The sequence below is a fragment of the Triticum aestivum genome, chromosome 5A, assembly GCF_018294505.1.
Source record: "Triticum aestivum cultivar Chinese Spring chromosome 5A, IWGSC CS RefSeq v2.1, whole genome shotgun sequence".
NCBI lineage: Eukaryota > Viridiplantae > Streptophyta > Magnoliopsida > Poales > Poaceae > Triticum > Triticum aestivum.
This window is the reverse complement of record NC_057806.1, coordinates 678,106,769-678,131,166: the sequence shown is the minus strand read 5'-3', so window position 1 is coordinate 678,131,166 and position 24,398 is coordinate 678,106,769. Positions and strand designations below refer to the sequence as shown.

At 43.8% G+C, this 24,398-nt stretch overlaps 1 protein-coding gene across 1 annotated transcript; it reads right to left on the bottom strand.

The window, feature by feature from the left end:
- Positions 1-3,489: 3,489 nt before the first annotated feature.
- On the bottom strand, positions 3,490-7,567 carry LOC123105918 (uncharacterized). Its single transcript, XM_044528101.1, has 5 exons — positions 7,451-7,567; positions 7,234-7,338; positions 6,646-7,049; positions 5,203-5,289; positions 3,490-5,084 (listed from the first exon to the last, which is right to left on the bottom strand). Exons 3-5 carry the CDS (start codon positions 6,976-6,978, stop codon positions 3,714-3,716), a joined length of 1,791 nt encoding a protein of 596 aa, XP_044384036.1. The 5' UTR covers positions 6,979-7,049; positions 7,234-7,338; positions 7,451-7,567; the 3' UTR covers positions 3,490-3,713.
- Positions 7,568-24,398: the final 16,831 nt, after the last annotated feature.

Here is a 24,398-nt window from a genome sequence, read left to right as displayed (position 1 = left end):
CTTGTATCGAAGTTGAGCTTCCAATTTTGGATTTTCTATCACGTTCCTTCCTTGCCTATCTTGTATACTTCCATTGCGCGCTTCTCTAGTCCATCTCTTTAGAATATAATGCTTTGGCAACGTCTTTATATGCATCAAGTCAAGAACTTTTAGACCATGCCCACACAATATCCCTGTCCTATTGAACATTGCACAACTACAAGAAACCGTTTGAGTCAAAGGATCACCTACAACTATGCGCTCCTCCTCAAACTCTAAATCACCATGCAAACTCCCAATGGCAACGGCAAATTTGTTATTTCCATCAAATACTCTACAACATGCAGCCATGGATCTTTCATACTCACCTTGGAAAGCTTCAAAAATAATTTGGAGTGTGCACTTTGCTTGCTTGCACCAACATAGGGGTGCACATCTTAATTCTTGGCAACTTCTTCCTCGCCTCAAATTCCGAATCCAATTCCTTTGTTCTTTTTACTTCCACCGTCCTCTCAAAATGCATCAAGAATCGAACAATATGAAAATCTGATTTTAAATGATTCTTCAACGCATTGTTGAAGCTCTCACTTAATTGTGTGCTTCTCACTCCCAAACTAAATACATCTCTCATACAACATTCCGCCCATTTTTCTTTCACCTTGTAGATACTATCCAACCAAGTTTGCTTATGCACTTTTAGCCTCATATTGTCAAACGCTTCTTGAAACGCTGCCTTGTCCTTATAGTCATACATACAAGCACTAAAATCAGTGAAAATATGAGACTCTTCTTCTTCTTCCACTTCATCTCTCTCTCCAACTTCATCTTCCTCTTCGCCCTTCATTGGAGATAAATGTTTGCAAGCATTTTGCATTATGTGGAAGGTGCACAATCCATGATATGATTCCGTGAAGATTCTCTCTATGGCTTTCCCCATTGGTATATCTTGATCTATATAAATAGTCTTAGGTTGCCTTCCATTGTGCGCGGCTAGAAATGTCTCGAAGAGCCATATAAATGAGTCACGTGTTTCATCAAACATCAATGCAGCACCAAAAATGGTTGTTTCTCTAAAGTGGTTGAGCCCAAGAAAAATACCAAATGTAGTGTCAAATGTGACAACATCACCAAAGTGTGCATAGTCAAGTAGCATTTTAGCATCAACCCAGAATCTGCATGAAGTCGCCTTTCCATCAAATGGACTATACTCTTTGTTTTGGCTCACAATCAGTTTGCCCTTTCAGTCTAATGCCCTCATTGGAACAAACAAATCTGCATGAAGTCGCCTTTCTATCAAATTTGCTTTTGTTGGTGCATCTTTTCCTCACATCAAAACCTATGTGACCCCCATATTCTAGCCAAAACACCCAAGCCTCATGTGAATCTCTGAATCTCATACCAACTTGAGGTGTCCTTTTGCTAATTTCTGTCATTGCACAACCCAAATTCTGCCAAAATTCAAGAATATATGTACAATTAGTGGCAGACCGATATTTTCCATAAGCGGCCCACTGGTAGTACAAGTGTACAACGAACGGAAGCAGGCAAAGGATGGATATCAACGGAGGGAGGGCAAAAGCGATGTGGATATTTGTTGGCCGTCAGAAAGATCACTGCCTACAACACAGCATATGCAACGCTTGCGAGTCCGGTATGCATGCCTTGCGCTCTCTCTTGCGGTTACGTGGACATATCTGTCGATGTGTACGAATGTGCGCCGGAGGAAAAAGAGTACATATAATGACACTGTAATTCTTTTACAGTAGCACTTTTTTAGGTAATTTTTTGTACTGGTCGCATGGCAAGTGGAGGAGATCATGCTCGTTTGCGTCATTGCGTGGAATCGGGTGCTTTTTTGCCGAGCAACAAGGTGAGGAAACCCGAACGGAGACAGTAATAATTAGGTTTACTGAAATTTATTGGTAAACCACACAACTTTCTGCATCTCAAACTTGCTCACCATGTGATTCGGCGAGAGCGAGGCCAACGTCCATAAGATCTTCCTGAAGGCCAGGCAGTCGGCGCCGTGCGTGCGTCCTCTTTCTTCGAGGAGGTGTTGGTCATGGGCGCCGCCAACCGGCCTGACATGATCGACACTGCGCTGCTCCGCCTCCATCAGCTCATCTACACCCCCTTCACCAGTCCTTGGCGCACACGCTGCCAGTCGAGGGGGTTCCTAACTTTACTACTTCCTTCGTTCCAAATTACTCGTTGTAGAAATGAATGTATCTAAAACTAAAATACATCTGGATACATCAATACCTGCGACAAGTAATTCGGAACGGAGGGAGTAGCTTATTATTATTAATGAGTACGTACTCTGCGTGGTGTGTATCTAATACTCCCTCCATTTCACAATGTAGTGCGCCCGCGCTTCCTGAGATTCAAGTTCGACCGTAAATTTAACTACCGAGACCGACTGCGGCGGGAGCAAAACTTATATCACTAAATTCGTATTTTCGATATGAATTTAGTGATATAATTTATGTCGCCGCCGCAGTCGGTCTCGTTGGTTAAATTTATGGTCAAAGTTGGATCTCAGGAAGTGCGGGCGCACTACAATGTGGAACAGAGGGAGTATATTTTCCATCACATACAGTTATTATTAAGAATCATACAAATAAGCATTCAGTCGAATAAAGAAGTAGTAGCATTTTGCTTTTAATCTTGGGCGGGTTCAGAAGCAGTGATTGAAGTTCTGGAGAAAGAATTCATACGCTCTGTAGTTTTTATGATTCGGCCATCCCGCCATTTAAACTGGCTGCTTGCACAAGTAGATATTCTTGGTGCCGATTTCGGCTCATCTGAAGCTGCTGTCATCTTTTTTACACTGCTACCGTAGCCGGCCGTAAAATTTTACTGCAGGAGCTCAGAGACAGCGAGTAAAATAGTCATTCAGTGTGCAAAATTATCAGCAGTAGCCAGCCGTAAGTAAAAGTTTGAAGTTGTATTAAAGCCCTGTTCGGATCCACTCCGCTCCACAGCTGCAACTCTTGGAGCGGAGGGAGCGGCAGCGCAATCGCACCGAGCGGCTCAGACCCAGTTCCTGGCACGGAGCGGAGTTTTGAATCTGGAGAGGTACCGAACAGGCCTTAAGTCAGCAATACTTATTTTGGGACGGAGTGAGTACTATACTACGTAATTATAATTAAAACACGCCAAGGTACAGATAAGTGGATGTTCAAAACAAAATCGTCAGATGATGGCAACCCAAGTCAAAGCAAATTATATACCCAGAAATCAACTAGGAGCTATGTGTGCCACTGTCCTGGACACAACAGGTGCTCCGAAGAAAGGCAGAAAATAGATAGAGGAGCCCCTTAAATATCAGGCACAATGTCAAAGTAATGAAAGGTTACATGGACAATAAAAACTGGAGAAAGGGAACATGCCTATTCCAGCACAAACATGAAACCTGAGCAAACAGAGGAACCAAAGTTCAGGCTAACCATTTTCCTGCAATGTGCAAAGCGCATGATTTATGAAGAAGAAACACATCAATGGCTATCATGAACAAAAAAACCACTGAAAAATTGACCATTAATTCGGAGTCTTAAGCCATTACATCAGATATCTGAACTCTACAGCACTTCACTTTCTTAAGGAGTGCCCTTTCTACTCTTCTAGGATAGGCCACAAGAGCAAGTTTCTCAGCTATGAAATACGGAGTATATTTCTAATTTGGACATGTAAGAGCACAAAAAAGGGTATCAAGAATACGGTTCAGCAGAGGCTCAATGTTCCATGGCAGGTTTAGCTACTAAGCTATTCAGAGAAGTTTCAGTTGAGGTAAGGCTGCTCTGGGAATTCAGTACGCACAAGGCTTGTGTTTTCTGCATAGAAATAGCACTGTCTGCAGATTTGCTATCCTGCTGGGGATGACCATTAGACGGCCTCATGTCCGCTGCCGCCGGAATACTGCTGCAATGCGTTTCAGGCCCCTTGACTGCCTTTGGTTGAGCAAGTAGCTGGCTGGGATGCAGAGGCTGAGTGCTGACAGACTGTTGAACAGGCGGTTGTTCGTCATTGTAGTCAGACACACCAAGATCAGAGGCCAGATTAGCAAGTGCAATCTGCCATGACTTCTGCACAGCTGATGCGTCTTGTATGCCTTGTGGTGCCTGAGTTACTCCCTGTGTTGCCTGAGCTACTCGTGTGGAGCACTGACGAAGCTGTTGCATTCCAGCAGTACCAAACGATCCATTTGGAGCAGCCTGGGGATGTGGCATTGGCCGAACCTGCACAGGCACAGCAAGAGAACGCTGAGTGGAGAAACCCTGAATAAGGTTACCTCCTGGCAGTACCCTGCTTCCGGGTGCCGCTTGTACTGTCTGAACTGCACGCAGGGTTGCTGGATGCATTGGGGCATTGTTAAGAAGAGCAGGGTAAACATAGCCATTTGATGGTGTATAAACTGTAGGAACAGCCCCTGTTTTGCCTGAGATTTTTGGCGCAGGAGCTGATGCTTTTGCCAGATGGGCGGCTCTCCACGCATTCCGTGCAGCCATAGCAGATGGATGCATTTGTTGATTTTGGCTGAGATTACTTGCAACAGGAACTCTTCCGGTGGAAGGTTGGTTTACAGTTGTCCTCAAAGCAGATGGATGCAATTGTTGATTTCTGCTGACATTACTTGCGACAGGAACTCTTCCGGTGGAAGGTTGGTTTACCGTTGTCCTCAAAGCAGGTGGATTCAGTTGTTGATTTTTGCTGACATTACTTGCAACAGGAACTCTTCCGGCGAAAGGTTGGTTTACACTTGTCCCCAAAGCAGATGGATGTCTTTGCTGATTTTGGCTGACATTACTTGCAACAGGAACCCTTGCCGCGGAAGGTTGGTTTACGGTTGTCCCCAAAGGTGCATATGGTTGTGCAGCTGATACCTGATGCCCTGTAAATTGCTGAGAGGATGGTGTTGTTGAGCTTGAGAGAGACATTTTCTTGGCACCTTCACGCTTAGATGGTGGCATGCTCTTGCGTTTGAGTGACTGCCTCTGTTTCTTCCATTTTTCATCCTTATCCGTAGCATGGCAATGATCAGTAGGCATGGTACCTTTGCCCCACCAGGGGCATGGAGCACGAGAATCACAAACATAACAGTGGCACTGCATCAAGAAGAAAAGCAAAATATGGTAATGCATCCATGTTGGAACAATTGGCATTCAATACTGTTTCCATAACTTGATCAAATGAGAAGGCAAAGATTTGCATTCATTAACTAACCATGGTGCAATGATTTGCATGAGATCCAGTTCCAAAAGGCAATGTAGCACATAGATGACGTGGATGGGGGAAATCCCTGCATGCTACCTGAAAATAGAAGAGAATTATAAGACCACATGTCTTGTTCTAAAATTGGGAGCTTTGAGATGGCTCCTGGATGCCACAGGGCCCAATAATTAACATGGTTAAAAAAATAACATATATTGCCATGACAATCAGTGGGGTACTTCCAGTTCCTTAAATAATCACCAGTTTCATCATCAGCAACTATAAGATATGGCAGTACGCATACACTACCAATATCCAGGGACCACTAAAGTCATCACCATGTAACAATATTATCCGGTTAGAGCCCACCAAATTGTATTTTACAATAGCAATCCATGGGGAACTCATCCCATGGAGGCCATCCATGATATCCAAAATAGGGAACAATACCACTGAAATGTAAGTAGTTTGGCCACCTTCCCCTAATAGCTTAAGCTTTTAAGTTGATTGATTGGTGCAGTAAACTAAATATTAATTATAGGACCCACAACTAATAGTGGGGGTCATGCATGAATGACAGTTATTACCAAATCAGAAGAGCCTTGGACGAGCAACAAAATAAATGTTTGGAATCAAGTAGACTTTGGCTTAGCAACTACTCCCTCCGTTCCTAAATATTTGTCTTTCTAGAGGTTTCAAATGGTGACTACATACGAAGCAAAATGAGTGAATCTACACTCTAAAATATGTCTATATACATCCGTATGTGGTGACCATTTGAAATCTCTAGAAAGACAAATATTTAGGAACGGAGGGAGTAGATTCCTATAAACAATTTACATACAACCTAAACAGAAATCTGCACTCGATAACTAGTCAATGCGACGCTGTGACGAACTGACAAAAAATCCTTTAATGATGATGACATATGACTCTAACAGCAACAGAAGGTCAACGCAATGACGTACGAACCGAAAAAAGTGTTATCTAACAAGACGACAACAACGTATGCGTTGAAACACAATAGCTGGTCAAATGCATGGCTTAGCAACTAAGATTCCTGAAACAAATTTATATGCAGGTGCGACAGAGATATTCACTGATCAGCCATTCAGCCTACTACATAAGAAGAGTTCCAGAATGTCAATAGGACCCATTCTGGCCAATAAGAAAGTTCCCAAAAGAAGTTGGTCGATGTGACGGATATTAGAACTGACGAAGCGATATCTAAAAATGTTGACGGCAATTTATGACTCAAAAAATAGCAATATGTATCTAACAGTGAAGAGGATAATGTATGATGACAAAGCAATATGTCAAATGACGAAGACGGCAATGTATGATCTGGAAGGCAATAGCTGGTCAATGCAACGCACATACAAACAGATAATGATGTACGAATCGGAACACGATGTGGTAACATGGAGGAATTTCAGTCAAGAAAGAAATCAGTACCTCCCCTTTCTCCGAAAGAACCTGCAAGTCTTCTTCTGCCCCATCTTTCCCAGGCTTCTCGACCAGGGGCTTGTCGGGGTCGCCGTCCAGGATCACGCAGTCGTCGTCGTCGTCGTCGTCGTCAGCAGCAGCCTTCTTGTCACCCTCCAGAGTGGACAAGAGCTCCTGTATCACCGCGGAGTCGTCTAAACCCTCGCCCAATCCAGTGAGGTCGTCGAGAAGGAGGCTGGAGGCCCACTCGAGGGCGTCGGCGGTCGGCTTGGCAGCAAAAGGACCCCCCTTCTCGTCGTCGTCCGAGATGATCTCGATGACAGCCCCCGCCGCGGGCCCCATGGTCCGCCCCCAAAACCCTCGACGAAATTCGCAGCAGACCCGGAAAAGAAGACCGCGGCGGCCAATGAACCCTGCGAGCGAAACAGAGCAGAGCAGAGCAGGAGGCGATCAGCGGCGCGACGGGAAGATGCCGGGCTTGTTGAACCAAGAAACAAAGAGGGTTTCTTGGACGAAAAAAAAAGACTCAATCTTGGTTCCGGGCAGAGGGAGATTTCGCCCCTGAAAAGGCAAGGCAGGGGTTTTAGTCTTACTTACAGCAGAGCAGAGCAGAGCAGGGGAAGACGAGGCGGCGCCCAATGTGGCGGCGGCGGGCGGGCGGGGGTGGCTCGGCCGCAATGCACCTGGAGAGAAACGAGCGAGCTGGAGGAGAGGGATGAGGAGGAAAGATTTAGCAAGATTTCTGCAGCTCCGCGGCCTCGATTGATCAAAGAAAGAAGCGAAGAGAGGGGCGGAGGGGAGCGGGGGGGTTTACCGTGGCGGCGAGGGGGGAGAAGCGAAGGCGAAGCAACTGCCCGCTCGCTTTCGGGGAGATTGTGGTTGTTGCGCTGCGGCTGCACGCGCAGGGAGACCGGAGGCGCCGTGTGTCTAGTCGGAGGAGTCGTGCGTGCGTGGGACCCCCACTTTTATTAGGGAGAGAAGAGGGAGGCGGAGTGCGCGGTGAAGACGCTCCGTGTGCGCCCGAGTACGTGGGGGACCCGGAGCCTGGCACTTGCGTTGCTGTTTCCTCTCTTTCGCCGGCTTGGCAAATGGCAAAGTGGGATGCACGCTTTCTCCGTCTCTTCCAAGGTTCTTCTTACTTATGTGTTTTCTCTATGGGTAATTATGTTTATTTTTTCCCTTGGGATTCTAGATTTTTTTTGTTATATAACTACATTATTACTGTATACACATGTACAAAACCGCGTAGCCTTTCCATTCTCTCCGGTTCTCGGGGCCTGCCGGCGGTTTCCGCGCTGCTGGCGGTGGCACGCGTGTTTCTTTCCTTCTCTTCGAACGTGCCGCGTGGTGTTCCGCGATTCGTTTTCTCTCCTCCTCCGCCCGGCTTTCTTTCTTCTCTCTGGCACCGCGTCGGGGCCCTTCCAGAGGGCGCGTCGAGCGTTTTCTCGGCCTTCCGCGAGAAAACAACGGCGGCACTGCATCAACGTCAATGGTATCATGGGCGCAACAACACGCCGCCCTCCCCCCACCTCTCGCAGCACCGACGTGTCGCCCTTCCCACCATGTTATCTTCCTCGATGCCCACGGGATTCAGTGGAATGCATGCCCTAGACCCAGTGCCTCCCGACTACGAATCCAGAGTCCCCACGGCTTCCTCATGCGTCATTGGTTGGGTGGTTTCACGAATATAACATCGCCTATTACACCGGTGGCAAATCCTTTTCTTCCATCGGAATCAACTTTGCTGGTGAGTACTCACTACAAGTTTGATTGCAATCCAGCATTTGCATCTACTCAATGGATGCATAATACTCCCTTCGTCCCATAATGCAAGATGTTTTTGTAAGCTAACATAGTTTACAATAGAGGGAGTAGTTGACAATACTATGCCCTCTTGGGTATGGTTTAAGAAAAGGAGCACATACCTATGGAACATGAATACTTGTGTCTACACTTTTTTTATAAGTATATAAAAGAATTAAGTCTACACTTCCTTTGGTTTATTTACTTCTGACTAATAAAATTTTGCTATCTTCTTTTCTTCACCCCACAGACACCGCTATTGGCTTGCCGTCCGCCGCTGGTTTGAAAATTAATATGGATGAAAAAGAACATATATTGCCATGAAAATCAGTGGGGCACTTCCAGTACCTTTGACCACTAGTTTCATCATCAGCAACTAGATATGATGTAACTATACCATATCAATATACATGGTCACTAAAGTCATCATGAAGTGACAATACTATCCATTTAGAATCCGCCAAATAGTTTTTGCAATAGGAATACATGGGGAACTCATCCCATGCAAGGGCATCCATGATATTCAAAATAGGGAATAGTATCACTGAAATTCAAGTAGTGTGGCTACCTTCCCTTAATATCTTAATCTTTAAGGTGAATGATTGGTGCACTAAACTAAAATATTATATAGAACCTACAACTAATAGTGGGGTCATGCATCAATGATAGTTATTACCAAATCAGAAGAGCAAATATAACTACATTATTACTATATACACATGTACAAAACCGCGTAGCCTTTCCATTCTCTCCGGTTCTCGGGGCCTGTCGGCGGTTTCCGCGCTGCTGGCGGTGGCACGCGTGTTTCTTTCCTTCTCTTCGAACGTGCCGCGTGGTGTTCCGCGATTCGTTTTCCCTCCTCCTCCGCCCGGCTTTCTTTCTTCTCTCTGGCACCGCATCGGGGCCCTTCCAGAGGGCGCGTCGAGCGTTTTCTCGGCCTTCCGCGAGAAAACAACGGCGGCACTGCATCAACGTCAATGGTATCAAGGGCGCAACAACACGCCGCCCTCCCCCCACCTCTCGCAGCACCGACGTGTCGCCCTTCCCACCATGTTATCTTCCTCGATGCCCACGGGATTCAGTGGAATGCATGCCCTAGACCCAGTGCCTCCCGGCTACGAATCCAGAGTCCCCATGGCTTCCTCATGCGTCATTGGTTGGGTGGTTTCACGAATATAACATCGCCTATTACACCGGTGGCAAATCCTTTTCTTCCATCGAAATCAACTTTGCTGGTGAGTACTCACTACAAGTTTGATTGCAATCCAGCATTTGCATCTACTCAATGGATGCATAATACTCCCTTCGTCCCATAATGCAAGATGTTTTTGTAAGCTAACATAGTTTACAATAGAGGGAGTAGTTGACAATACTATGCCCTCTTGGGTATGGTTTAAGAAAAGGAGCACATACCTATGGAACATGAATACTTGTGTCTACACTTTTTTTATAAGTATATAAAAGAATTAAGTCTACACTTCCTTTGGTTTATTTACTTCTGACTAATAAAATTTTGCTATCTTCTTTTCTTCATCCCCACAGACACCGCTATTGGCTTGCCGTCCGCCGCTGGTTTGAAAATTAATATGGATGAAAAAGAACATATATTGCCATGAAAATCAGTGGGGCACTTCCAGTACCTTTGACCACTAGTTTCATCATCAGCAACTAGATATGATGTAACTATACCATATCAATATACATGGTCACTAAAGTCATCATGAAGTGACAATACTATCCATTTAGAATCCGCCAAATAGTTTTTGCAATAGGAATACATGGGGAACTCATCCCATGCAAGGGCATCCATGATATTCAAAATAGGGAATAGTATCACTAAAATTCAAGTAGTGTGGCTACCTTCCCTTAATATCTTAATCTTTAAGGTGAATGATTGGTGCACTAAACTAAAATATTATATAGAACCTACAACTAATAGTGGGGTCATGCATCAATGATAGTTATTACCAAATCAGAAGAGCAAAAGGTAATTGCACAAGGGCAACAAAATAAATATTTGGAATCAAGTAAACTTTGGCTTAGCAACTAGATGCCTATAAACAATCTAGATACAACCAAACAGAATCTGCACTCATTAGCCTACATAAAAAGAGCTCCAAATGTCAATAGGGCCCATTATTATCAATAGTTGGTCAATGCAACACACATAAGAACTGACGCAAAAAACCATTTAATGATGACGACAACAATGTATGACTCTAACAACAAGAGATGGTCAATGCAACGAACGTATGAACCGACAAAAACATTATCTAATAAGATGATAACAATGTATGACTCTAACAACAACACATGGTCAATGCAATGAACATAGGAAACGACAAAAACATTATATAAAAAGACATCAACAACGTATGACTCTAACAACAACAGATGGTCAGTGCAACGAGTACAAAAACATTATCCAACAAGACGACAACAATAGATGGTCAATGCAACGAGTACAAAAACATTATCCAACAAGACGACAACAACATATGCGTCGGAACACGATAGTTGGTCAAATGAATGTCTTAGCAACTAAGATTTCTGCAAAAAAATACATGCAAGTGCGACAGCGATGTTCACAGATCAATCTCCATAAAAAGAGTTCCATAATGTCAAGACGACCGATTCTGGTCAACAGGAAGTTCCCAAAAGAAGTTGCTCAATGTGATGAAGCAATATCTAACAATATTGAAGCCAATTTGTGACTTGAAGAGCAATATGTGTCTACCAATGAAGACGACAATGTATGATGACAAAGCAGTATGTCTAACGATGAAGACGACAATGTATGACCTAGAACACAATAGTTGGTCAATGCAGCAGCCATACAAACCACCTCTCGCTTTCGGGGCAGGAGAAGAGAAGGTGAAGCAATAGCCCCAAACTCCTCTCGCTTTCGGGGAGATTCTGGTTGTTGCTTTGTGCGTTTGCCTACGCGTAGTCTGCACAGGGAGCCAGGTTGAGGGTGACCGGAATGACTTGGGGCTTGTTTGGGGTTAGGGGTCCATGTATTCGGAAGGTGTCGTGCATGGGAATCCCCACTTTTATTAGATCTCGGCGCAGCAGTAGGAAGAGGGGAGGGGAATGTGCGGTGAATACGCTCTGTGTGCGTTTGTTGCTCCTTTTCCGGTTCGTGTGTACATGGAGACTTGAAGTGTGACACTTGCACTGCTATTTCCATTCTTTCGACGGCTTGACAAACGACGACCGGTGTGCACACTTTCTTTTTCTCTTCCTACATACACTAGGTTCTTATTTTTTGCAGGGTAATTATGTTTATTTTTTTTCTTTTGGGAGGGTAGATTTTTGTGTACGCCTGCGTACATGGGGACCCAGAGCGTGGCACTTGCGTTGCTACTTCCACTTTTCTCCGGCTTGGCAAATGGCAAGTGGGATGCACACTTTGTTTGTCTCCTCCAAGATTGTTATGTGTTTTTCTTTTGGGAGGGTAATTATGTTTATGTTTTTCTTTTATGAGGTTAGATTTTTGTGTACGCCTACGTACATGGGGACCCAGAGCGTGGCACTTGCGTTGCTACTTCCACTTTTCTCCGGCTTGGCAAATGGCAAGTGGGATGCACACTTTCTTTGTCTCCTCCAAGATTGTTATGTGTTTCGTATTTGGGTAATTATGTTTATGTTTTTCCTTTGGGATTGTTGATCTTTTGTGTTATAACTACATGCATTATTACATTATTACATGTACAGAACCACGTAGCCTTTCGATTCTATCCGATTCATGGGGCCTGCTGGTGATTCCTATGCTGCTGGCAGTGGCACACATGTTTCTTTCCTTCTTTTCGAATGAGTCGGTGTTCCGTGATTCATTTTCCAACCTCATCTGGTTGGTTTTCTTTCTTATTTTTGCCACCACGTTGTGGCCCTTCGAGAAGGCGCGTCAAGTGTTTTCTCTGCCTTCCGCGAGAAAACAACAACCGACACTTCATCAACTGTAATGGTATCGAGGGCGCAACAACATGCCGCCCTCCCCCCACCTCTCACATCACCGGTGCGTCACCCTCCCACCATGTTATCCTCCTCAATGTCCATGAGAGGCAGTAGATTGTAGGCCCTGGACTTAGCGCCTCCCGGCTGCGAATCCAAAGTCCTAACGGCTTCCTCATGCGTCCTTGGTTGGGTGGTTTCACGATATAAACATCACCTGTTGCACCTGCGACAAATCCTCTTCTTCCATCGAAATCCATTTCGTTTGCGAGTACTCACTACAAGTTTGTTCACAATCCAGCATTTGCATCTACTCAGTGGATCCATAATAGTTGACAATACTATACCCTCTTGACTATGGTTTAAGAAAAGGAGCACATACCTATGGAAGATGAATACTTGGGCAACTCTTTCCATGGAAGGACATCCATGATATTTAAAATAGGGAACAATTTATATCACTGAAATGCAAATAGTATGGCTACATTCCCTTAATAGCTTAATCTTTATGGTGAATGACTGGTGCACTAAACTAGATAGTATAGCACCCCATAACTAATAATGGAGTCATGGATCAGTAACGGTTATCATTACCAAATCATAAGAGCAAAACATAATTGGACAAGAGCAACGAAATAAACTTTTGGAATCAAGTAAACTTTGGCTTAGATTACCCATAATGGGAGTAACATAACTGGTAACATCACACATATCTAGGCAAAATATATGATGTGGCAAGTAAGAGGCATGTTATAATATGCTAGTATGTTACTCACACTATGAGTAACATCACACGTACCAAGACAAGATGAGTCTACAACCTAATAAATGAAGTGTTTCATGACACCACACATGTTATTCCCACTATAGAGATAGTAATATAGACTAGTAACATATGAATGTTAATTAGTAGTCTAAGTTACTCCCCACTATGGGCAGTCTTAGCAACCAGATTCCTATTAATAATTTACATGCAACCAAATAGAAATCTGCACTGATTGGCATACATAAAGAGCTCCAAATGTTAATACGTCCCATTCTTTTCAATATATGGCCAATGCAACATAGGTATGAACAGAAAAACATTCATTTAATGATGACGACAAGAACGTGTGACCCAACAACAATAGATGGTCAATGCAACGAACATACGAACTGACAAAAACATTATTGAACAAGATGACAACAACGTATAACTCTAACAAGAATAGATGGTCAATGCAATGAACACATGGATCAACAAAAAATTATCTACCAAGACAACAACATTTTATGAGTCGAAACACAATAGGTGCTCAACTGTAGGGCTTACCAACCAAGATTTCTGCAACAAATTTATATCCGATCAAGACAAAGATGTTCATAGACCAGCCTACATAAAAAGATTACTAGAATGTCAATAGGACCCATTCTTGTCAATAAAACAGCTACCCTGAAAAAGTTAAGTCAATGTGACACATATTAGAACCAAAGGAGCGATATCTAACAATGTTGACGGCAATTAATAACTCGAATAGCAATATGTGTCTAGCAATGTATGATGATAAGGTAATATGTCTAACGATGAAGGCGACAACGTATGACCTAGACCACAATATCTGGTCAATGCAATGCCCATACAAGCCTCCTCTTGCTTTCGGGACATGGGATGAGAAGGTGAAGGCGAAGCAACTGCCCCAACTTCCTCTCGCTTTGGGGGACATTCTAGTTGTTGCACTACGTTCTTGCCTACACGTACTCCACACATGGAGCCATGGTGAGGGAGACCGGAATGACTTGGGGCTTTCTTGGGGTCGGGGGCCCGTGTAGTCGGAGGGAGTCGTGCATGGGATCCCCCAGTTTCATTAGACCTCGTCGCGACAGGAGGAAGAGGGGAGGGGAGGGCGCAGTGAATACACTTTGTGTGCGTTCGTTGCCCGTTTTCCAGCGCGAGCGTACATGGGGATGCAGAACATGGCACATGCACTTTTATTTCCCTTCTTTTGATGGTTAACAAATGACAACTGTGTGCACACTTTCTTTTTATCTTCCTACACACACTAGGTTCTTTTTTGCATGGTAATTATGTTATTGTTTTTTTTCTTTTGTGAGGGTAGATTTTTGTGTGTTAACTACATTATTACGGGCAAGAAACCACGTGACCTTCAATTCTCTTCGATTTGAGGGTTCTGGTGGTGATTCTTGGTAGGCGTGTTTCTTTACTTCTCTTTGTATGCAGCGGTGTTCTGAGATTTATTTTTCCACCTCTACTCAGTTTTCTTTTTTCTTTTTTGCCACAACATCATGACCCTTCAAGAATGTGCGCCAAGCGTTTTCTACCCCCCAAGGAAACAACAGCCATTGCGTTGTTATTTCCTTTCTTTGTCGGCTTGACAAATGGCAAGTGGTATTCACACTTTCTTTTATATCTTCCTATGTTCTTATGTATTTTTGCCGGGTAAACATGTTTAATTTGCTTCTGGGATTGTAGATTTTTGTGTGATTACTACATTATTACATCACATGTACAAAACTGCGTAACCTTTCAATTCTCTTCGACTTTAGGGGTCTGCTGCCTTTCTGTGCTGCTGACACGTGTTTCTTTGCTTATCTTCGGTACATATTGGTGTCCTGAGATTTGTTTTCCTCACAGTGTCATGACCCTTCAAGAAGGCACGCCAATGTTGTCTCCGCCTTCCACAAGGAAATAATGGTGGCAACGCATCAACAATAATAGAATCGAGGCAACAACAATACGCCACCCTCTCCTCCGTGTACTTTCCCCCGACCTCTCATAGCTCCGACAAGTTTCACTCCCACCACGTTATCTTCCTCGCTATCCATGGGTGTTAGGGAACTGCTGGCCCTAGATCTAGTGGCTCCTGTCTACGAACTTAGAGTCCCCATGGCTTCCTCGTCTATCCTTGGTTGGGTGATTTCACGGATACAACGTCACTTGTTGCAGCGGCAACAAATCCTCTTCTTCCATCAGAATCAACAATGACAGTGAGTAAAGACTACATGTTTGATTTCAATCCAACATTTTCATCTTTTTTCTAAAAGAAGAAATACCCCCAACCTCCGCATCTCTTGATGCCAACATCCATATCCAACATTTGCATCTACTAACTGGAAGCATAATAATTGACGATACCATGGCCCTCTTGAGTATGATTTTAGAGAAGGAGCACATGTCCATGGAAGATGAATACTTGTGTGCACACTTACTTTAGAAGTATAAAAGAATTTAGTCTATCCTTCCTTTAATTTATACTTACATTTTATTAATTTTTTGCTATCTTTGTTCCTTCATCCCCACCGATACAGCCACCGGCTTGCCATCCTCCACCGGTTTAACATCAGGCGACGAAAATGCTCGGATTCAACGGGCGCCACCATCATTGGGTCTATGGGATTGGGCATGGGCTCTAATGCCAGCGACATGGAGTCTTCATCATCGTACTTAGTTGGCCGGATGCGCTTCTTCGCGGCCTCCTCCTCATGTTCACTTGGAACATTCGGGCGCCATTGCCTCCCGCGGCAGCTAGGTTGGGGCCAACATGCATGCGGAGGTTAGCGGCCTAAGATCTTTTGAAAGAAGTAGAGAGTATCTGATACGTCTCCAACGTATCTACAATTTTTTATTGTTCCATGATGTTATATTATCATTCTTGGATGTTTTTAAATCATTTTAGAGAAACTTTATATCATTTTTTGGACTAACCTATTAACATAGTGCCCAGTGCCCAGTGCTACTTGCTGTTTTTTGCTTGTTTTTTACATCATGGAAAATCAATACTAAACGGAGTCCAAATGCAGCAAAACTTTTTGGAGAATTTTTACGGACCAGAAGGAACAACTTGGGCCAAAGAAATACCAGAGGGGTGCGTCGAGGGGGCAAAACCCACCTGGGCGCGCCTGGGGGCCCAGGCGCGCCCTGGTGGGTTGTGCCCAACTCGGTGTCCTCCCGCACCGCCTCTTCACCCTATAAATACCCAAATATTCCAAAAACCCTAGGAGAGTCGATGAAACACAATTCCAGCCGCCGCAAGTTCTAGAACCATGAGATTCAATCTAGACACCATCACAGAGGGGTTCATCATCCTCATTGGTGCCTCTCCGATGATGCGTGGGTAGTTCATTATAGACCTACGTGTCCGTAGGCAATAGCTAGATGGCTTCCTCTCTCTCTTTTGATTCTCAATACAATGGTCTCTTGGAGATCTATTTGATGTAACTCTTTTTTGCAGTGTGTTTATTGGAATCCGATGAACTTTGAGTTTATGATCAAATATATTTTATCCATGGAAGTTATTTGAGTTTTTATCTCTTATATGCATGATTATTTATAGCCTCGTATTTCTTCTTCGAATCTTTGGTTTAGTTAGGCCAGCTAGATCGATTTTTCTTGTCATGGGAAGAGGTGCTTTGTGATGGGTTTGGTCATGCGATGTTCTTTCCCAGCGACAGAAGGGGCAGCAAGACACGTGTTGATCATTACAATTAAGGATAACAAGATGGGGTATATTCCTACATGAATAGATCTTGTCTACAGCATGTCATTGTTCTTATAGTATTACTTCGTTTCTCCATGAACTTAATACACTAGATGCATGCTGGATAGCGGTTGATGTGTGGAGTATTAGTAGTAGATGCAGGCAGGAGTTTGTCTACTAATCTTGGACGTGATGCCTATATATTGATCATTGCCTGGATATCGTCATAATTATTTGAGGTTCTATCAATTGCCCAACAGTAATTTGTTTACCCACCGTGTGCTTTTTCTTGAGAGAAGCCACTAGTGAAATCTACGGCCCCCGGGTCTATTCTTTATCATATTTGCTTTTCGATCTATTATTTTCCTTCAAGATCTATTTTTATTTGCTTCTATTTTCAGATCTATTATTCTAAAAACTCAAGAAATACCTTGCTGCACTTTTTATTTGTGTCATTTATTTCGCGTTTATTTGAGATCTATTTATCCAATCTATACAATTTTTATCTCGTCAACTTGGCAAATTCCTACGCCGTTACCCGTAAGAGGGATTGACAACCCCTCATAAGCGTCGGGTTGCAAATATTTGTTCTTTGTGTGCAGGTACCATTTACATAGTGTTGCTTGGTTCTCCTACTAGATTGATACCTTGGTTTCATAACTAAGGGAAATACCTACCGTAGTTGTGCTGCATCATCCCTTCCTCTTTGGGGAAATACCGACGTAGTTCAAGTGACATCGGTATCGTCTAGGTTGCAGGTCATGCGCATGATTTGCATGAGGTCGGAGGACTTTGGCATATGTGAGCTATCGGGCAGCCCGAACGACTCCCTTCCCACCATCACTCCTTGCTGCTCAGACGATGTCCTCACCTCAATCATTCCTCACATAGCAAAAGCAGAACACCTACTTAGAACAAACATGCTCAACAACTATAATAAAACCATAAATCACGTGTTGCACAAAGCTAGAAATTTTGGTGGCGAACAAAGTTTACATAGTCGAGTGGTGGTATCTTGGAATGGGTGGAAAGAAGCCGCAAATGTCGAGAAAATAGGGAAAATGAATGGGAGGAAGAAACAATAAACTCACTAGATGGTAAGCTTATTCATCCTAAAATGAGGAAAATGAAATAGTTGGATGAAAACAATGTCACTTGCATTGATATTTCCTTTTTTACTATCTTGATAAGTGTTATGCACACTTTCTCTTCCAACTAGGTCTCAGTGTGCATTTTTTAGGATCGTATGTTTTTGTGTTATAACTACACGTGCCATGTTGTCTTCTCCCTCGACTTCTCAGAACATCAACACACCACCCTCTGCGCCATGTTGTCTTCCCCGATGTCCATAGGAATCAACAACGAAAATAGATCCAACATTGCCCGCCCTCCCAACTACGGGATCCAAAGTCCCCATGGCTTCATCATCCATCCTTGATTGGGTGGTTTCAAAGATACAATATCACCTATTACACTATCGTGAAATCCTCTTCTTCCATCGTATCAACATTGCAGATGAATATTGATTTCAATCCAACATTTTCATCTACTAGTGGATGCATAATAATTGATGATACTAAGCCCATTTTTAGTATGCTTTAGAAGAGCACATAACTATGGATGAAAAATACTTATGTCTACACTTTTTCAGAAGTATTTACAAAAACAAGTCTATACTTTGTTTAATATTATTTTAACTTGTTACCAATCATAAGTGTTATCTTTTTTCTTCACCCCCACCAGTCTGTCGTCGGCACGCTGCCCACCATCGATTTGACCGCAGGCAGTGAGAAAGTCCCAGGCTCATCGAGCGCGATCAACATTGTTTCCATTGCACTTTGGCCATATGCACCAATGCCAATGATGTGGAGCCTTCATCACCATATATAGATAGTTGGTCGGCCACGCTTCTTCGCATCCTCCTCCTCGTGTTCACCTAGAACGTCGGCACAACATTCCCTCCTATGGCAACCGCGTCGGGTCCAACAGGCATGTTGAGGCTTGATAGCAAGTTGGGCTTACCGAATGTAGTAGGCAATGCACATGCTCTACATGGGGCCGGAGGACAGTGGCGTCAACAGGCTGTTGGCAACCCAAGCGGCTCCCTTCTAGCCATCCCCCCTCACTGCTCGGACGCCGCCCTCACCTCAATCATTCCTCAAAGATCTTAAGAAGGGATCCTACCCAGAACAAACATGCTCATCAACTATAAGAAAATCATAAACCCCATATTATAAAATCTTGGTGGTTGTATATTGGAATTGGGGGGTGAGGACTACAAATGTCAGGAAAATGGGGACAATAAAAATAAAATTTAAGGAAGAAATGATAAACTCACTAAATGGTGAGTTTATTAATCCTAAAATGGGTGGAAATGTAATAGTAGGAAGAAACAATATCACTTGCATTGCTATTTCCTTTCTTTGACTTGCTTGACAAGTGGTATGCACACTTTTTCATCCTAGGTTCTCATGCGCATATTTGCTATTACTACATACATTGTTACATGTACTAAACCGCATAGCTTTTCATTCCTCTCTGATTTTTTGGTTTGCTAGTGATTTATATGCCGCTAACATGTGTGTTTCTTTAATTCTATTTATACGTATGAGATTTTGACTGGTCTTCTTATATTGTTTTCTCACCTTCAGTCATTTTTTCTCTTTTCTCACCATGTAATGTGACTGTTCAAGAAGGCACACCAAACACTTTCTCATCCTTCTGAAATTAATTTAAAAAGGAAACATCAACAGTACATCAGTAGTAATAACAACAACGACGCATAACCATGTAGCCTTCTCCTCCGTGTCCTCTCCCCCGACCTTTGAAAACACTACCACACCACCCTCTCCACCACATTGTCTTCCTTGATGTCCATGGGAGTCCACAACCTTCCGGCCCTAGACCTAATGCCACCCGCCATCCTGACTACAGGATCTAGAGTTTCCACAGCTTCCACCTCCTCCATGGATGGGTGGTTTCAAGGATACAATGCCAAATATTGCACCATCGGCAAACCCATGTCTTCCTTTGGAATGAAAATCGTAGGTGAGTACCGACTACATGTTTGATTTCAATCCAACATTTGCAACTATGAGTGGATGCATAATAATTGACGATACTACATGCTTTTGAGTATGCATTTAGGAAATAAGGAGCACATACCTATGGAGATAAATATTGGCATCTACACATTTTTTATAAGCAACTAAAAAGATCAGTCTATACTTCCTTCATTTTTCTTTTTACTTGAGACTGATCAAAGTTTCCTATCCAGTTTTTTTTCATACCCACCAGTGCCACTGTCGGCACACTGCCTACCGCTTGGACGCACTCTCACCTCCATCATTCCTCATAGAGCAGAAGTAGATATCCTGCATAGTACAAACATGCTCAGCAACTAAAGAAAATCTTAACCCATGTTGCACGAAGCTCAAAATCTTGAGAGCGAACCTAGGTTTCAACTTTGACTGGTGGTATCCTATGATGGGTAGGAAAAACGAATAATGTATGGTGTAGGATTGAAAGTATGTCTAGAGGGGGGGGTGATTAGACTACTTGACCAAATAAAAACTTAACCTTTTCCCAATTTTAGTTCTTGGCAGATTTTAGCTATTGTAGGACAAGTCAAGCAATCATCACACAATTCAAGCAAGCATGCAAAGAGTATATTGGCAGCGAAAAGTAAAGCATGCAAATTGCAAGAATGTAAAGGGAAGGGTTTGGAGAACTCAAACGCAATTGGAGACACGGATGTTTTTCCCGTGGTTCGGATAGGTGGTGCTATCCTACATCCACGTTGATGGAGACTTCAACCCACAAAGGGTAACGGTTGCGCGAGTCCACGGAGGGCTCCACCCACGAAGGGTAACGGTTGCGCGAGTCCACGGAGGGCTCCACCCACGAAGGGTCCACGAAGAAGCAACCACCCACAAAGGGTCCACGAAGTAGCAACCTTGTCTATCCCACCATGGCCATCGCCCACGAAGGACTTGCCTCACTAGCGGTAGATCTTCACGAAGTAGGCGATCTCCTTGCCCTTACAAACTCCTTGGTTCAACTCCACAATCTTGTCGGAGGCTCCCAAGTGACACCTAGCCAATCTAGGAGACACCACTCTCCAAGAAGTAACAAATGGTGTGTAGGTAATGAACTCCTTGCTCTTGTGCTTCAAATGATAGTCTCCCCAACACTCAACTCTCTCTCATAGGATTTGGATTTTGTGGAAAGAAGATTTGAGTGGAAAGCAACTTGGGGAAGGCTAGAGATCAAGATTCATATGGTAGGAATGGAATATCTTGGTCTCAACACATGAGTAGGTGGTTCTCTCTCAGAACATATGAGTTGGAATTGTGTATGTGTTCTGATGGCTCTCTCCACGAATGAAGAGGAGGTGGAGGGGTATATATAGCCTCCACACAAAATCCAACCGTTACACACAGTTTTCCAATCTCGGTGGGACCGAATCAACAAACTCGGTCGGACCGAAAAGGTAAACCTAGTGACCGTTAGAGATTTTCGGTGGGACTGACATGCAACTCGGTAGGACCGATATGGTTAGGGTTTGGGCATAACGTAATCTCGGTGAGACCGATTACACAAACTCGGTGGGACCGATTTTGGTAATTAGCTAACCAGAGAGTTGGTCAGGCAAACTCGGTGGGACCGATTTGCTCTTTCGGTGAGACCGAAAAGTTACAAAAAGGAAACACTGAATTTACATTGCAATCTCGGTGGGACCGATTCGCTCTTTCGGTGAGACCGAAAAGTTACGAAAGGGAAACAGAGAGTTTGCAATCCCATCTCGGTGAGACCGAGATCCCTATCGGTAGAACCGAATTGCTAGGGTTTGGCAGTGGCTTATGACAAGTGAAACTCGGTGGCGCCGGATAGAAAGAATCGGTAGGACCGAGTTTGGCTTAGGGTTTAGGTCATATGTGGATATGGGAAAGTAGTTGAGGGTTTTGGAGCATATCACTAAGCACATGAAGCAAGAGGCTCATTAAGCAACACCTCATCCCTCCTTGATAGTATTGGCTTTTCCTAAAGACTCAATGTGATCTTGGATCACTAAAATATAAAATGAAGAGTCTTGAGCTTTTGAGCTTGAGCCAATCCTTTGTCCTTAGCATTTTGAGGGTTCCACTTTCACATCCATGCCATGCCAATCATTGAGCTTTCCTGAAATAGTCATCTTGGAATAGCATTAGCTCAATGAGCTATATGTTGTTATGAATTACCAAAACCACCTAGGGATAGTTGCACTTTCAATCTCCCCCTTTTTGGTAATTGATGACAACATATAGATCAAAGCTTCGACAAATGATAATAAGCATGAAATATATCGTCGCTTTGAGAAGTATGTGACAAGTAAGAGCTCCCCCTAAATTTGTGCATATTTAAAATTTGCTTTGGACTGCAAATGCACAAGGAGTTAGAGTGATGTGTTACTCTTCCATGTCACATACATCTTGGTGGAGTGCTTAAAATGATAAGAATGAAATACATGCACTCATCACCAAGAATAGTGAATGATCACATAAGATAGATAAGATATATCAAGCATGCATAAGTGTAGCTTATGATCAAACACATGATCATCAATGTCTCACGAGCAATGACATAGTATCTCACACAAAAGCAAACAAAGTTCAAAAAACCACCAAATAAAACAAGAGAGAAAAAAGCAACACTCTCTCTCTCTCTCGAAGCCTATGATCTATACATTTTTCTCCCCCTTTGGCAACAAGTTACCAAAAAGTTCCTAGAAAATGCATAGTGCTAGATCGACGCTTAGGCTTGATCTTCTGGTGGTGGTGGAGTCCGGAGCACTCCAAGGATGAAACCTTCTGTAGACGTGGTCGGAGTCGAGGCTGAAGTAGATGCTGGAGCTGGTGGAACTGAGGCTGTAGCTGGTGCAGAAGTGGTGGCTCTGGTGTCAGCAACTGGCACTGCATGTGATCTCTGAGCTCTTAGCACTCTAGCAAATGCATCAGTTGTAGTCTTGCCTCTCCTCTCCTGCATGTCATCCTGAAGTTGTTCCACTACAGACTGAATCTCTGTTACTTTGACATCCAAGTCATAGAACTTTTGTTCCATGATCCTCTCTAAGCTCTGCTGATTCTGAGTGAGGGTGGCCAGTCCTTGCTCAATCCTCAGTGTGGATGCAATCAAGTAACCAAGCTGCTCTTGTTTGGTTTTCAAGAAATACTCAGATGCCTCCTCTTGAGCCGACATCTTGGCAGCTTTCTCCTTCCTTGCCTTCTCCTTCTTTGCTTGTGCTTGTGCAGATGATGGTTCATTCTCATTCATGACAACTTGATTATCTTCAAAATCTGGACGGATGGGCAGGTGTTCCTTGTCCAATAAGTATATGCCTGTGCCCATCTTTGAGTTGATGAGCTCCTGAATCTGTGGGGCATATCCACAACTCCTCTTCTGGTCTACCGCAGTCCTCTTGATAGTCTCTACTATGAGGCTCATGACCTTGAATTTCTGAGGTACATCAAATACATGAAGCAAATTGATTGCATGGCCTCTGATCATCTTGTGATCACCTGACTTGGGCAACAAGGTGTGCCTCAGTATCCAATTGATGGTTGGCAGCCCTGACAGAAGATAATGCACTGAGCCAAACTTGAAAGTATCGAGTGCTTCATTTGGGATCTCCTTGTACATGTTTGACATTGAGTTATGATCCATCTTCTTCTTGGAATAGACATCCAAGTCATCTTCCTGCTCCTCTGGGGCATTAATGAGCTGTGCCCATTCAGCAACTGTAGACTGGTACCTCGTACCCTCTGACATCCATACAATCCTGCCATCTGGATAAAAATGTGCTGTGGAGTAGAACTGCATGATAAGATCCTCATTCCACTTTGTGAGCTTCTGCCCAACAAAGTCCTCTACTCCACATGCCTTGAAGCTGTCCTGCACTCCATGGTAGTGCTCTTCGTTGTCCTTGATGTATTCCCAGTCGACCCATCTCATATCACAGACTATTGGCTTCTTATCAAGCAGCACTGTCTCATAGAAGTCCTGCTGTTCCTTGGTGTGAAACCTATAATCCACAGCAGTTCTTCTCCTTGAAGCATACAGGTCTGCTTCTCTCCACTTCCTCAACCCTGAGTCTCTCCTAAGCTTCATATCCTCAGCCACAGGATGAGCATCGTTGTGGTCTGGGATCTTGGGCTTGAGTTTTCTGAGTACTTGCTCTTCATCATCTTCTTCTGCAGCTTCAGGCACTGGGGCCTTGTTCTTCTCAGTTGCAGGTATGCTCCTTGTATTTCTCTTTGGTGCAGACTTGGGCTTGGAGACAACTTTGGGTGCTTCTTTGGGCTTAGATGCAGTAGCCCCTGATTTGATAGCATCACCCATTAGCTTGGGTGCCTTAGGTGCTGGTGCAGCAACATCTTCTTCTTCCTCTTCTTCCATGATGGAAGCCTTTCCAAGCACTTTGGCTACGGTCTTCTTGACCCTTTCCTTCCTTTTCTTGCCTTCAGCAGCAACTGGCTCTATGGGAGTGGGCTT